The 14,199-nt window shown below is 51.5% G+C and overlaps 2 protein-coding genes across 3 annotated transcripts; both read left to right on the top strand.

The window, feature by feature from the left end:
* The first annotated feature begins 2,633 nt into the window (after positions 1-2,633).
* On the top strand, positions 2,634-9,724 carry LOC128830264 (olfactory receptor 52B2-like). Of its 2 annotated transcripts, XM_054016056.1 has the most exons (3): positions 2,634-2,797; positions 3,957-4,118; positions 6,244-9,724. In XM_054016056.1, the coding sequence occupies exon 3, from the start codon at positions 6,275-6,277 to the stop codon at positions 7,247-7,249; it is 975 nt and encodes a 324-aa protein (XP_053872031.1). In that variant the 5' UTR covers positions 2,634-2,797; positions 3,957-4,118; positions 6,244-6,274; the 3' UTR covers positions 7,250-9,724. The 2 variants fall into 2 exon arrangements, with proteins under 2 accessions (XP_053872031.1, XP_053872032.1); XM_054016057.1 differs by lacking the exon at positions 3,957-4,118.
* A 2,990-nt stretch (positions 9,725-12,714) lies between these two features.
* LOC128846429 (ubiquilin-1-like) lies at positions 12,715-14,199 on the top strand. Its single transcript, XM_054045564.1, has one exon. The coding sequence runs from the start codon at positions 12,715-12,717 to the stop codon at positions 14,197-14,199; it is 1,485 nt and encodes a 494-aa protein (XP_053901539.1).

Consider the following 14,199-nt stretch of genomic DNA (forward strand, 5'->3'; position numbering starts at 1 on the left):
ATGGAGGCCAGCATTTTCAGAAGTGGCCTCGCCACCCAGCAGCTGGTGTTCTCAGTGGTAATTGCTGGGTGCCGAGCAGAGCTGAAAAAAACAAAACAAAACCAAAAACCACTCCCTCCCCCCCCCAAATTTTGAAATTTTCCAACAAAAAAGGGACAGTTTTTTTCTCAAGATTTTTTGGGCAAGACGTGTTTCGTTTTTCTACCAGCACTAGCACCAAGCTTCTTTGAAAATCTGGTGCTAGGCATGCGAGCGGCACATGCCCTTTTGAAAACCTAGCCCTCCAATGCTTTGGTTTCTTGGATGCAAGGTGGCATTATAAAGGAAAACAAGCATCAATAATATTATTTCAGCTGTTCAAGGCCAGGGACTGAGAAATTCATAGACTTTAATGCTAGAATGATCCCTGTGATTATCTATTCTGGGTTCTTGCACAGAATCTTCCCTAGGCATTTCTGCGCCAAGCCCGTAACTTCTGTTTGAACCAGAGTAGAGTAGAACAAAGAGCCACCTACTATCAGAAATCTCTTCCCCGTGAAGCTAGTCACCTCTTAACCTTCCCTTGGACAAGCTAGATAGATAGAGCTATTGTTTGGGACACTGGGACATTGCTTGTCATTTGTCAGTGTCATGCACCTTTAAAATGCTGTCTGAATAATAATAAATAATAATTTCTGAGATTCTGGCCTCTCTGGTCTTCACCAGGAACGTGAATGTAATTCGGCTGATGCTAGTTCGGAGTGGCATGCTAACGTGTGGAGAAACCATGCAGCTTTCTGTGGTTTGCCACTGGCAGAAACCCTTGCCACAGCCAGACCCACCGAGCAACACCTGCATAACGTAGATGGTGTGTTTGGTAGGGTTACCATTCGTCCGGATTTACCCGGACATGTCCTCCTTTTTGTGCTAAAAATAGCGTCCGGGGGGAATTTGTAAAGCACTCACAATGTCCGGGATTTTCCCCCTCCCCGGGAGCGGCTGGGAGGGCTGCAGGAAAGTCCCGGGCTGGACTCCGGAGCAGCTGGAGAGGAGCTCCGCCCTGCATTCTGAGCAAGTGTCTCAGCACAAAGTGCAGCCCTCCCCTTTTGCAACTGGGAGCGGTTACTGCCATGCAGCGTAGCAAAACGGGAGCGAGAGCACTTTGTGCTGATACAAGGGCCGCTCTCCCCTGCAACCCGGTCCGGGCCAGGGACCGGGTTTTGTTGTGCAGGGCCAGGGACCGGGTTTTGTTGTGCTGGGGAGCTTAGCCACGTGTCCGGCTCACACAGAGCCCAACACCCTGTTCTGAGCAGCAGGGTAAGGGGGGCAGGAGAAGGGGCAGGGAGGTTCTGGAGGGGGCAGTCAAGAAACGGGGGGGGGCTTTTTGGGGGGAGTGGAGAAAGTTTTGGGCAGTCAGGGTACAGGTAGGGGGTAGGGTCCTGGTGGGCAGTTGGGGGGGGGTCTTAGGAGGGGGCAGTTAGGGGACAAGGAACAGGGAGTCTTAGGTAGGGGGTGGGGTTCTGGAGGGAAGTTAGGAGCAGGGGTCCCAGGAGGGGGCAGTCAGGGGACAAGGAGCGGGGGGGTAGGGGGCTGGGAGTTCTGGGGGGGAGCTGTCAGGGGGCAGGAGTGGGGAGAGGGATCGGAGCAGTCAGGGGACAGGGAGCAGAGGGGTTTAGATGGGTTGGGAGTTCTGGGGGGGGCTGTCAGGGGGCAGGAGTGGGGAGAGGGATCGGAGCAGTCAGGGGACAGGGAGCAGAGGGGTTTAGATGGGTTGGGAGTTCTGGGGGGGAACTGTCAGGGGGCAGGAGTGGGGAGAGGGATCGGAGCAGTCGGGACAGGGAGCAGAGGGGTTTAGATGGGTTGGGAGTTCTGGGGGGGGCTGTCAGGGGGCAGGAGTGCGGAGAGGGATCGGAGCAGTCAGGGGACAGGGAGCAGAGGGGTTTAGATGGGTTGGGAGTTCTGGGGGGGAGCTGTCAGGGGGCAGGAGTGGGGAGAGGGATCGGAGCAGTCGGGACAGGGAGCAGAGGGGTTTAGATGGGTTGGGAGTTCTGGGGGGGGCTGTCAGGGGGTGGGGAGTGGTTGGATGGGGCGTGGGAGTCCCAGGGGTCTGTCTGGGGGTGGGGGTGTGGATAAAGGTTGGGGCAGTCAGGGGACAAGAGGCAGGGAGGCTTAGATAGTCCTGGGGGGCAGTTAGGGGCAGGGGTCCCAGGAGGGGGTAGTCAGGGGACAAGGAACGGGGGGAGGGTTGGGAGGTCAGGGGGGGCGGGAAGTGGGAGGGGCAGGGGCGGGGCTAGGGCGGGGCTTCTCCCGTCCTCTTTTTTGCTCGCTGAAATATGGTAACCCTAGTGTTTGGAGGTGTTGCTGGTAATGCAAATATCTTCGCAAAGACTAAAGGGTAAATTGTATCCTAGGTAGCAGAGAGACCAGGCCCTGAAAACACCAGCCCGGCTCTGAAGCTCTGAATGCTCTTCAGTGCCTGGCTCCATATCCATTGTTCTTGGTTTAAGTAGTCAGCATAAGTGCCACTCAGGCCCTTGCAGGTTGGACAAGTGAAACCACTTGTAATGCAAATGATGGGAAAGCAGGAAATGGCTAAACCAAACTGACCAGGTTAGTTCCTGTTAATCTTTAATGCACCAGGCAGTTTAAGATTCAGCAAATCCAAGAGCCTGCCTGGGGCTCACTGCTGGGATTCATAAGGAGGCAATATTAATATCCCCACTTCTCAGCCCCGGTCAGTGCCGATTCCCCACCACCTGCAGCTCCCGGCCCGGATCACAGGCACAGGGTCTTTGTTCTCAGCCAACACAGGAGCCTGGTGAGTCATTTGCATTAAATGTTTGGGTTTGGGGCAGCTCAAAGTCATTTAAAAAAATGTTCAAAGGCAGGAAATTTTCAGCCAGGACAAATGGCTCCTCTGAGAGGCACTTCTAGGCTCAGAGGTGGGGAGATATGACTTAGTTCAGGGCAGGGACGGCTCTCTGTTTTTTGCTGCCCCAAGCACGGCATTCAGGTGGCCTTCGGCGGCATGCCTGTGGGTGAACTGCCGGTCCCGCACCTTCGGTGTACCTGCCGCCGAATTGCAGCCAAAGCTGCGGGACCAGCGGATCTCCCGCAGGCATGCGGCCGAAGGCTGCCTGACTGCCGCCCTCACGGCGACCGGCACGCCGCCCCCCGCGTGCGTTTGCTGCGCTGGTGCCTGGAGCCGCCCCTGGTTCAGGGGGTTTGCAAGCTGGCTACCTCCTGTCCTGTATGATTCTAAACTCCATGAGCATGAGGGGAACAGTGAGGGGAACAGGCCTTGGCAGTCAATGAAGTGGGCAAATGCAGGGTCTCCCTCTGGGAGAACAGCCATGGGATTTTCCTGACTTAGCTCAGCGTGTGACTTCATAATGTATTTTCAGTTGGATTATTAGGATTCTAGCTAGCTGGGTTTGTGATGACCAGGAGAAGCACATGGTGACTTGCCTGCCTGGTGCAGAGGTTGCGGACCTCGCAAGGCATCCAGACAGAATTATGTGTAGTGCTGGGGAGGAGCCGGTGGTCGTGGTACATATAGGTACCTGTGACATAGGGAAGGGTAGAAGAGAGATCCTGGAGGCCAAACATAGTCTGCTAGATAAGAGATAGAAGTCCTGGACCTCTGTGGGAGCATCCTCGGAAATGCTCCCAGTTCCACGCGCAGGGCCAGTCAGACAGGCAGAGCTGCAGGGTCTCAATGTGTGGATGAGACCACGGTGTAGGGAGGAGGGGGTTAGATTTCTTAGGACCTGGGGAACCTTTTGGGAAAGGAGAAGCCTACACAGGAAGGATGGACTCCACCTGAACCAGATGGCTGGCATGTAAAATTAACAAGGTTGTAGAGCAGTTTTTAAACTAAGGGCTGAGGGAAAGCCAAGAGGTGCGGAGGAGTATACGGTCTGGAAAGAGACATCCTTTAAGGGAGGATCTATTAATGGGGATTCTCTGTGTCCTAGTAAAGAAGAGAAGATAGAAGTTGATGAAATACAGGCAGAAACTGAAGAGAAACAGTCACAGAAAAAGAGTGACATTCAGTTCCGTCACAAGAAGGCAGACAACTAAATACTGACAGATTTTATAAGTGCGTGTATAGAAATGCTAGACGTCTAAATACTAAGGTGGGTGAACTTGAGCACCAGGTCTTAAATGTGGATATTAATATAACAGGCATCACAGAATCTTGGTGGAGCAATGGTAATATATGGGGCATGGTAATACCAGGGTACAAAATGTAGAGGAATGACAGAGCAGGTCGTGCTGGTGCGGGAGTGGCACTATGTGTGAAAGAAAGCAGAAAGTCAAATATAGTAAAAATCTTAAATGAATCAAACTCTATGGCTAGAAATCCCATGCTTGAATAAGAAGATTATAGCAGTAAGAATATTCTACCAACCACCTGACCAGGATGGTGATGGTGATTGTGAAATGCTCAGGGAGATTAGAGCGGCTACAAAAACAGAAAACCCAACAATAATGGGTGATTTCAACTATCCCCGTATAGACTGGGTACATGTCAGGGCAGGATGCAGAGATAAAGTTTCTAGACATCACTAATGACGGCTTCCTGGAGCAGCTAGTCCTGGAACCCACAAGAGGAGAGGCAAGTCTTGATTTAGGCCTAAGTGGCATGCAGGGTCTGGTCCAAGAGGTGAACATAGCTGAACCACTTGGTAATAGCGACCATAATGTAATTAAATTTAACATCGTTGTAGGGCAGAAAATACCAAAGAAACGTACCACAGTAGTGTTAACTTCCAAAAGGCAAACTACACACAAATGGGGAAGCTAGTTACCCAGAAACGAAAAGGAACCGTGATAAGAATGAAATTCCTGCCAGCTAAATGGAAACTCTTTAAAAATACCATAATAGAGGCTCAAACTAAATGTATATTCCCTGCCCCTCCCCCCATATCATAATGCCACGACACAAACCCATGGTTCCCCCATACCTTGAATACTACGTGCAGTTCTTATCACCCCAGCTCAGAAACAGATATTGGATTGAAAAGGGACAGAGATGAGTGATAAAAATGATTAGGGGTATGGAACAGCTTCCGTAGAAGAGTCACCCGATGAAATAAATAGGCAGCAGGTTTAAAACAAACAAAAGGAAATATTTCTTCACACAACCCACAGTCAACCTGTGGAACTCATTGCCAGGGGATGTTGGTGGCCCCGGGCACTTTGCGGCATTTGAAAAACCTGCAGAAAAGCAAAACAAAAGACAAGGAACCCTCTTGTCTGGCCGGTGATTACACAGCCCTGCCTGTGTGTCTAGCATGGCGTCACTCACCTGATACCAAGTACGGCTTGCTTGTCGTTTGTGCTATTGGTTGGTAGCCTGTCAGAAAGTAATGTAGATCTCTAGGCAGTTCCCTGGCCCTCGTTCTTGCAGTCAAGGTGGAGAATGGGCTGTTATCCTCACCTCATGCCCGGAAGGCGGGAAGTATTGTCTCCATTTCACAGATGAGTAGCTGAGGCCCGGGTAAATTAAATGCCTCACCCAGGATGGTTGAGCTGAGAATTTAATCCAAGTCTCCCATGTGCTAGCGCAGAGCCTATCCATTAGCGTAGTGTTTCTCAGCCAATGAGTCATGACCCCCTTCCCCAGGGGTCCCAAAACGGGGGGTCAACCGGCATAGCTGTAGGAGGAGCTATATTATACAGCTCCTATCATTGTCGGCATGGAGACCTTTTTCGGACATGTAAGGAGGATGCAAAAACCTGAAAAGGCCAGGAAACACTGGCCCAGGCATCCCTGCTAAGCAAGGGCACAGTCCTATGAACAGTTACGCACAAGGGTAACTTTGCACTTATGAGTTGTACGTGTGTGAGCAGGTCCATTGGCTTCAACAGGGCTACTTGGGAGCACAGTTACTCCCATGTGTAGGTGTTTGTAGGATCTGAGTGCACAGAGACTACGGCGATGGGCAGCAATATTTCAACCCCAAGTCAGAAAGGATCTGGCCCATTATAACTGTACAACCAGATAAGAAGCCCCTAGAAATAAAATTAAAGAGGGTGAATGGCAGGGAACTAGCTGGTTAATGATTGTACTACTTCAGTCCATTTAAAAAAAGGGAGATTCCTTTATGAATTAAGTCCCTGCTTTGCAAATATCTTCTAAATGGAGTCACTTCAGAAACAGACGTTTGTAAGGGACGACACTATGTCTGGTCCAACTCAGTCGTGTGACCCCTAGCTAATCAGAGGAATTATTTATGCGTTTGTCTTTCTCTACAGAGCCAGTGTGAGTTCAAACACAGGGCCCACCATGCCGACTCTCAACCAAAGCAGCTTTGATCCTATAACGTTCATCCTGACCGGCATCCCGGGCATGGAAGAGTCTCACATCTGGATCTCCGTCCCCGTCTGCCTGATGTACGTTGTTGCACTTTTTGCCAACTCCGTTTTACTCTTCATCATCATAACAGAGCGCAGCCTCCACGAGCCCATGTACCTTTTCCTCGCCATGCTGTCCGTCTCTGATCTAATGTTATCCACGACTACGGTGCCCAAGATGCTGGCCATATTCTGGTTTAGTGCCAGGGAGATTTCTTTTGATGCCTGCGTTACCCAGATGTTCTTTACCCATTTTAGTTTCATCGCAGAGTCAACCGTTTTGCTGGCCATGGCGTTTGACCGGTATGTTGCCATCTGCTACCCTCTGAGATACCCGACTATCCTCACACACTCAGTGATAGGGAAAATAGCGGTGACAGCTGTTGTTAGAGGGTTGTGTATAATGTTCCCACCTATTTTCCTCCTTAAGAGGCTACCGTACTGTGGTCACACCGTTATGCCTCACACGTACTGTGAGCACATGGGCATAGCCCGGCTGGCCTGCGCTGATATAACAGCCAACATCTGGTATGGGTTCACCACAACTCTGTTGTCGTCGGGGCTGGACGTCATGCTCATTGCTGTATCTTACGTGCTGATCCTCAGGGCCGTCTTCCGGCTCCCGTCCAAGGACGCCCGGCTCAAGGCTCTCAGCACCTGTGGCTCCCACATCTGCGTCATCCTGATGTTCTACACGCCAGCCTTTTTCTCCTTCCTCACTCACCGGTTTGGCCACAATATCCCTGGACACATTCACATCCTCCTGGCCAATCTCTATGTGATTGTTCCCCCCATGCTAAACCCCATCGTCTACGGGGTGAGAACGAGACAAATCCGGGAACGAGTGACCCGCATGGTCTCCCAGGCCTGGGGATTTCACTGCTTCTGCAGGGGGAGGGGATGTTGACCTGCACATAATGCCAAGACGCGGACTGGGAATGAGCAATTGGTGCTGAGTGCTGCCGCAGGGCCGAGACCCAAGACCGGCAGGTTCCTTCTAAATGAAACCAGATTGCTTCGAAGGAGGGTTTTCAGGAGATGGGAGCCTGGCTCATCTGGTCTTTTCATCACTGGAGGTTCCTCCCGTGGTGTTTGCCTCCTGTGGCTCAGATGAACCATCAGACTCTCCCCTCCAGCACAGATCAAATGCAGAACATTCAGAAAACAGTGAGGATTGTTGAGATCTCTGTGACTGTGATCTTATATCCCTGTCACTACTGTTAGTCTGTCCGCCCCTTCCCTCCCATTTGTCTGTTTATTCACCTGTTGTGCACTGTCTCAGTCGTAGACTGTCAGCGCTCTGAGGTGCAGGCTGTCTTTGTGTTATCAGGAGACCGCCTAACACAGTGGGGCCCTGAGCTCGATTGGAGTCCTCAGGCATTACTAGGATATGGATAATAGTCCTATCATATGATGATGACAACACTCTTTCCTTTGCACTAGTATCGCTGGAGGATGTTAAACAGCAGCTACTAAAGTTGGACATTTTTAAATTAGCAGGTATAGAGAAAATGCATCCAAGAGTTTTAAAAGAGCTGTCTCAGGCACTCAGTGGACTATTACTGTTGGGATGTTCCAGAAGACTGGAAGAAATCGAATGTTGTGCCAATTTTTAAAAAGAGGCAAAGGGGATGACCCAGGTAATTATAGGCCTGTCAGTCTGACATTGATCCTGGGCAAGATAATGGAGTGGGCGAAAAAGGATTTGATTAATAAAGAATTAAAGGGTAATATAATTAATACCAATCAACATTAGTTTATGGAAACTAGACCCTGTCAAACTAATTTGATATCTTTTTTTGACAGACTCAGGAGACTTGGGTTCTATCTCCAGCTCTGCCTCAGGCCGGCTGGGTGATCTTGGGCAAGTCACTTCCCTGTTCTGTGCCTCAATTTCCCCATCAGTAAAGGGGGGGATAATGCTACTGACCTCCTTTGTAGCACAAGATCTGCCACTGAAAAGCACTATGTAAGAGCATGGTCTTGTTACTGTGTGCAAACTAGGTGTGAAACACTAGGGACAATGTTTCACACACACTCTGCAGAGGAGCAAATGAATTACTAGGAGCAGGGCAGGGGCGAATCAGGCCCATGAAGCCTACGAAGAGTGAAGGTGGCTTGGATTTATGTTTAGAGCATGAATGCCCCCAATTGTTCCAATGCCCTCTGTGCTAGATCTACCCAAACCTCCGCTGATCTAGGCAAACCCTGGCCCATCCCCTTACAGGGCAGAAAAGCCTGTCTGGGGTGAACCCGGTTCCATTCTGTTGGAGGCATTGTTGATAGATCTGGTGCAAGATATCTGCACCTGGATCTACCTTATCTATGTGCCATGTGCAGGGTCCCTCTGCATCAGGGTTATGGGGCAAGGCAGTGGACCTGCTGCTTCACAGATCTACCGCCATCAATTTCCCCCTGCCCCCCAAGGAAGGAGAGCACAGCAGTGACTCTGATGGGAAGGGTCCTTCCCCTGGTGCTGATAAACTCTCTGTGCCATGCCCGGCGGCTCTGGTGAGATGGGAATGTGGGCTGGGAAGGGGTTAGATGTGGCCCATAATGAAGTTGCTCTGGGTGCAGGAATGGAGGGGCCAGACATGATTGCCTCACAGAGAAGGGAAAAAACAAGATGGCGGCAGCTCCAGCAGCACTGGGATGGCTGCCTGTGGACCCCAGGAGCATTACCATAAGGGGCTCAGAGCTGCTCGAATGACAGCCCAGCCCCTTTTTGGTCCTCCCTCTTCCTGGGCCAAGCAGAGGCAAAAAGCACTTGGTTCCCTTGGGATGGGATTTTCACAAACCCCCCATTGGAAGTCAAGTCAAGCCAACGGAACGTGTGTTTCTAGATTATGTAGGCCCATTTGAGACTCCCTGCAAAGACAAAGACTCAGCAGAGGAGATGTTGGGACTTATTTTCCTACTTCATTTATTAGGGTTTACCACCGCTGAACTTCCACACAAACGTACCTTTATGTAATTCAAAGGCCACTTGGTGATAATTATACCCAGCGTACAAACATAAACGTATGCACCTATATTCTGTACTCACCAGCATACAATTATAAGTACCAGCGGGCTCAGGCCCGGGAAATACCTTTCCATCATGGTGCTCTCCAGAGGGCTAAGGAAAAGCTTTGACAAAGAACCCCTAAAAACCTGGCTTTTTATACACTATAACACACAAGAGTGTCGTTGCCAGTTATTGGACCTTAGCTAAGGCCAATGAGGCAGTTTTAGGGGTGAACCTTGCCCTCAGGTCTGGGTAGGACAAGATTCATGGCTGGGCCCCTTTCTTCCCAAGGTTTCCTTCTTATCTCATTTTCCCATATTTCGTTCTAAACTGCATTTCTTTATAATAAACTAAAGAAACTGATTATTTACTGCACCTGGTGTCCAACTCCCTATGTTTTCCTTGTCTTTACTGCTTTAACCCAAACCTTAAATGAAATAACACTGGTATTCCAGGGTCTCTAGAAGTCTAACACAACCAGTCCCTCTTGCTCAGCATCTCATTCCTTTTGGTCACATGCTCTGGAGCTATCACTCATGTTAAGATCTAGACTCAATTAAAAACCATAGTTCATCCCCGGGGCCTTGACGTTGCTCTGTGAGAGCGCAGGACGGATGATGTTTACACTAGGCCGAATGGGCCATTTTTTATATGTATCATTTCAGCAGATAAGCTCAATGTTTATTTTAAGCATTGTTTTTTCTATTTGTAATGATTGAAATTTTCGCAGTTGTGCGCAGTTACGGGTTCGAAGCATTTTTCTTTTTGATTTTCATGAATGTACATTTTCACAGTCGCGAGAAATGATGAGGGGGGGTCAGACAATAATTATTCAATGACAGTCCGGGTTGAGATTCAAACAGTTCGATCTTTATAGCCATTCAAACCCAATGTGTTGACATCACATGTGAAAATATACCCAGTGAATCACCTTAAATTGAACTCTCATATGTTCTCGAGCAGCATTTTTCTTGCCTGGCTGCCAATTTTGATGATCATCGATGGAAATATTTTTTGGTCAGGTTTGGGGTGTGTACAGTGACACTGATATTTACCGGTAGAAATCCAATCCCCTTCCATGCCCAGTGACGTCCAGCTGGGCTCCGATCCTGGCTTGGCGCGGGAGAAAAGCTCTAGAACCATTTGCAATGGAGGTGGAGGAAAGTGAGCCCGATCGGAGATAGGGGTTGGACGTTGGCGGGGAATCAAACCCACTCCTCAGAAGGGATTTGCAGAGCTGTTGAGCAGAAGGGAGAATTTATCTGAATGACAGCTCTACCCCCGCCCCAGGCCTCGCTGCTCAGGTCACTCCTGTGTCGCAGCTGCTGTCTTACTAAGAGGCTTTTTTCTGGGACCCAGGGAGGTAGGGCAGCATTTTATCCCCTGTTTTATAGAAGAGGAAACAAGTTCTGGGTCTCGCCCAAGGCCACACAGGGAGTTGGTGGCAGAGCCAGGAATCGGCTCCCCGTTGTTTTAGAGACCCCCGTGGGGCTCCTGAGAAATACGGTCTGGAACAGGTGCCCATCCTGGGAGGACGCCCCCAGGGTCAAAGTGGGGCTAATGGCAGCGAAATGTGTCTCAACCACACCCTCAGAGACTGACAGATGGCAGTGCAGCTTAACCGTGGGGCAGGAACGCGCAGAAACACCCTCAACAAGCTTCCTTCTCTGGCCAACGCCTGAAAGGCCTCGTACGGTCCCTCCTCCTGGGGGAGTTGTGGCAGTCGCTACAGGTTCGGGGGGAGGCGGGGAGGTTCTCCGGGAGTCAGGCTTTGTCCTGAGGAGGGGTTTGCTTGGGCATCTGGGTTGGATTCCTTGGGGGCCAGGTGCTGGGTGGGTGCTGCATGTTTTATAGGCCCAGGGGTCTGTTTTGCTAGGGACGGGACAATACATTGGGTTATAGGACATGGCTGTGCTAATTGTGAAGATCACGCAAGGAGTTCCAGCAGGGACATGCAGCACGGAGAAGGAACTGACTGGAAAGCTGAGGGATTTAGAGCTGGGAAGGTCTCCAAGAAGTATGCTAAGGGTTTTTGGGAAACATCTGCCCATCCATTGTCTCGTCCTCTCCCCTTCCACTGGCACAGCTCAGTCTCAGTGGAGCTCTGCTGATGAACACCACTGGAGGGTCTGACTGTCTGCAGCGGCTAAGTGTGTTTAAAGTTTGGATCGTGGCTTTTTGTAGGACCCTCTTGTTCCCTTGTCGGGGCCAGTAAAGCTTTATTCGTATTGTTACCCCTTTTGGCCTAAGCGGTTGGACAAAGTTTGGGGCCCTGCAAGTTGTTTCTGTTAGGATGTGAAACTGATGATGCAGTCACACATTTCTTTGATGGAATCCTGTTTATTTACACAGAAGGTACGAAGTCCTGGTTCCTTGACTCCAGGAGGAACTAAGCAACAGGGGATAGTTTCTTTGTTTGCAGCTCCAAGCCTCTTTCTGCCAGCACTCTGCCAAAAAGCTCTCTGACCTTTCTCAGGGCCACTCCACCAGCGCTTCGGTGGCAATTTGGTGCTTTCGTCCTGCCTTGTTTCCCAGCTTCGCTGGCCTTGCTGCAGTGTCTCTCTCAGAGACACCCAGACACACTCAGTTCCATCTGCATGTGCTGTATCAGTCCCCAGAGAAACCCACTGGGCCACACAGTTCAACCTCTACTAAAGCCTAGCCCGTGTGATGGGTGGTGGCTTCTATTGTTTCAGTTCCCTGGTTAATAAAGGAGCTTACTCGCTGCTTCACATTTATCCTGAATGAAAGGTGGCTGCTACACTCCTGCAACTTCAACTGGATTTAACCCAGCCCAGACTGATATTTAAGTTTGTGCAGGGTAAAAGTGATGGATGGCAGAGAAACTCCATTCCCTCCCCATAGAAGTTGCCTGAGTAAAGACTGAGTAAGGATCCCAGAACTATTTATTATTAGAACTAAGATTATTACAGATTTGGGGCCAAATTCACCTGTGATGTAGGAAGACCCAGTTCCATTGCCCTCGGTCCAGTTGCACCTACTTACGCCACCGAGGAAGGATTTGGGCCTTTGCCAGGAAATTGCCAAGTTGAAGTTCTCAGAGCGAGTTGCTTGCGTGGGAGTTAGTGTAGAGGAAATCCACGGGTGCCATGGTAGCTTATGGCATCAGCCGTGATGTCACAGTGCAGACACGGGAGGTTGCGGGCAGCTCCATCAACTGCTGCAGGTCAGTAGAGGAGCAGAGCAGCAGGGGAGCCCGGGCCTTGGTTGGAGACTCTGAGAAGGTCCTCTCCGGAGGCCCATGATTAGAGGGGGCCAGTAGCGGGGAAGCAGAAGACGCTGTGTCCTTTGCCTCTCACCCCCATCCCTGTGCCAAAGCTTGCAAATGTCCCATCCCACTAAGCATGGTCAGAAGCGGAGATGTCCCTGGAGCTCGTCTAGAGGCTGCCGCCGCTCCTCGAGTCATCAAGGTGACCGTCAAGACCCCCGGGCAGAAGGAGGAGTTTGTGGTGCCCGAGGACAGGCTCATCAAGGAGTTTAAGGCTGGCATCTCCACCCGTTTCTCCTCTCCCACCGACCGGCTTGTGCTGATATTCGCTGGCAGGATTTTAAAAGATCAAAAGACCCTGAGCCAGCATGGCATCCAGGATGATGCCACCATCTACCTTGTCATCCAGTCACGAAGGAGACCTCAGGAGTGTCTGGGTCAGCACGCCGGCTCCCCAGAGGGTGCGGCCGCCACCCAGGCAGAGAACAGCAGCCTCTCCAGCACGGCCTTCGGCACGGATGGCCTGCGGGAGCTTGCCAGCAACCTCGGCCTGAACACGGCCAACTTCTCCGAGTTCCAGAGCCAGCTCACGTCCAACCCCGAGATGATGTTCCAGCTCTTGGAGAACCCCTTCATTCAGAGCCGGCTCTGCAACCCAGACCTGATGACTGAGCTGATCACGGACAATCCTCTGAAGCAACAAGTGATCCAGAAAACCCCAGAGATCGGCCACTTCCTGAACACTCCCGACATGCTGAAGCTCATTCTGGAGCTCGCTCGGAGCCCGGCCACCGTGCGGGAAATCATGAAGGACCCCAGCCAGGCCTTGAGCTTTCTGGCCAGCCTCCTGGGCGGAGACAGCGCCTCGCAGCACGTGGGTAGGGATCGCCCGGATCTAACGCTGAAGGCGGTGCAGACGCAGGCTGCGGGGAACGCATTTGCTTCTCCGAGGAGCAACTCATCCCTCGCCAGCAGCCAAACCCCTTCGCCCCCGGCTTGTACTCCACCATCCAGGTCCCCCGGTAACACCATCAACAGCGGCCTCGGCTGCTGCTGTAGCATTACTGACTGCACAGCACAGAGCTGCACCGGAGCCACTCCAGGCCCAGGAAGAGGAGCCGGTGCCACTGTCTCAACAACCATCAAGAACTTGCTGCAGCAGGCTGTCAAACGGCTTGTGCAGAACATCCTGGTCGGGCCCGCTGCGAGGAGCGTGCGGCAGTTGCTCGGCCAGAACCGCGACCTGGGGACACAGGCGCCGCTGCAGAACCCCCCGACAGCTGGGAAGCCTCCAATGCAGCCCCTCCCAACCTTCCATCAGCAAATCTGGCACCCAGAGGTGGTGGCGGCCATGCCGGGCCCTAGGGAAATGCAAGTGCCGGCACTGATTCAACATAGGCTGCAGGCACTGGCAATGGGAGAACCTGGCATCCCACTGCAGTTCCTGTCTCCTTTAGCGGAGTCGGGGCACGCTGCAGGCTCAGCAGGGACAGCGCCCTCTAGCGCTGGGCTCGAGGAAGCTGCACACCCCGCCTCAGCGGCGCCAAGCCAGCAGTTCACTGCTCAGCAGATGCTGCAGGCCCTAGCTGGAGCAAATCCGCAGCAAGCTCAAAACCTCTGA

Source organism: Malaclemys terrapin, chromosome 1 (genome assembly GCF_027887155.1).
Source record: "Malaclemys terrapin pileata isolate rMalTer1 chromosome 1, rMalTer1.hap1, whole genome shotgun sequence".
In the NCBI taxonomy this organism is placed as follows: Eukaryota; Metazoa; Chordata; order Testudines; family Emydidae; genus Malaclemys; species Malaclemys terrapin.

Coding starts and splice junctions, on each gene's coding strand:
- LOC128830264 (XM_054016056.1), top strand. CDS start 6,275: ATGCCGACTCTCAACCAAAGCAGCTTTGATCCTATAACGTTCATCCTG.
- LOC128846429 (XM_054045564.1), top strand. CDS start 12,715: ATGGTCAGAAGCGGAGATGTCCCTGGAGCTCGTCTAGAGGCTGCCGCC.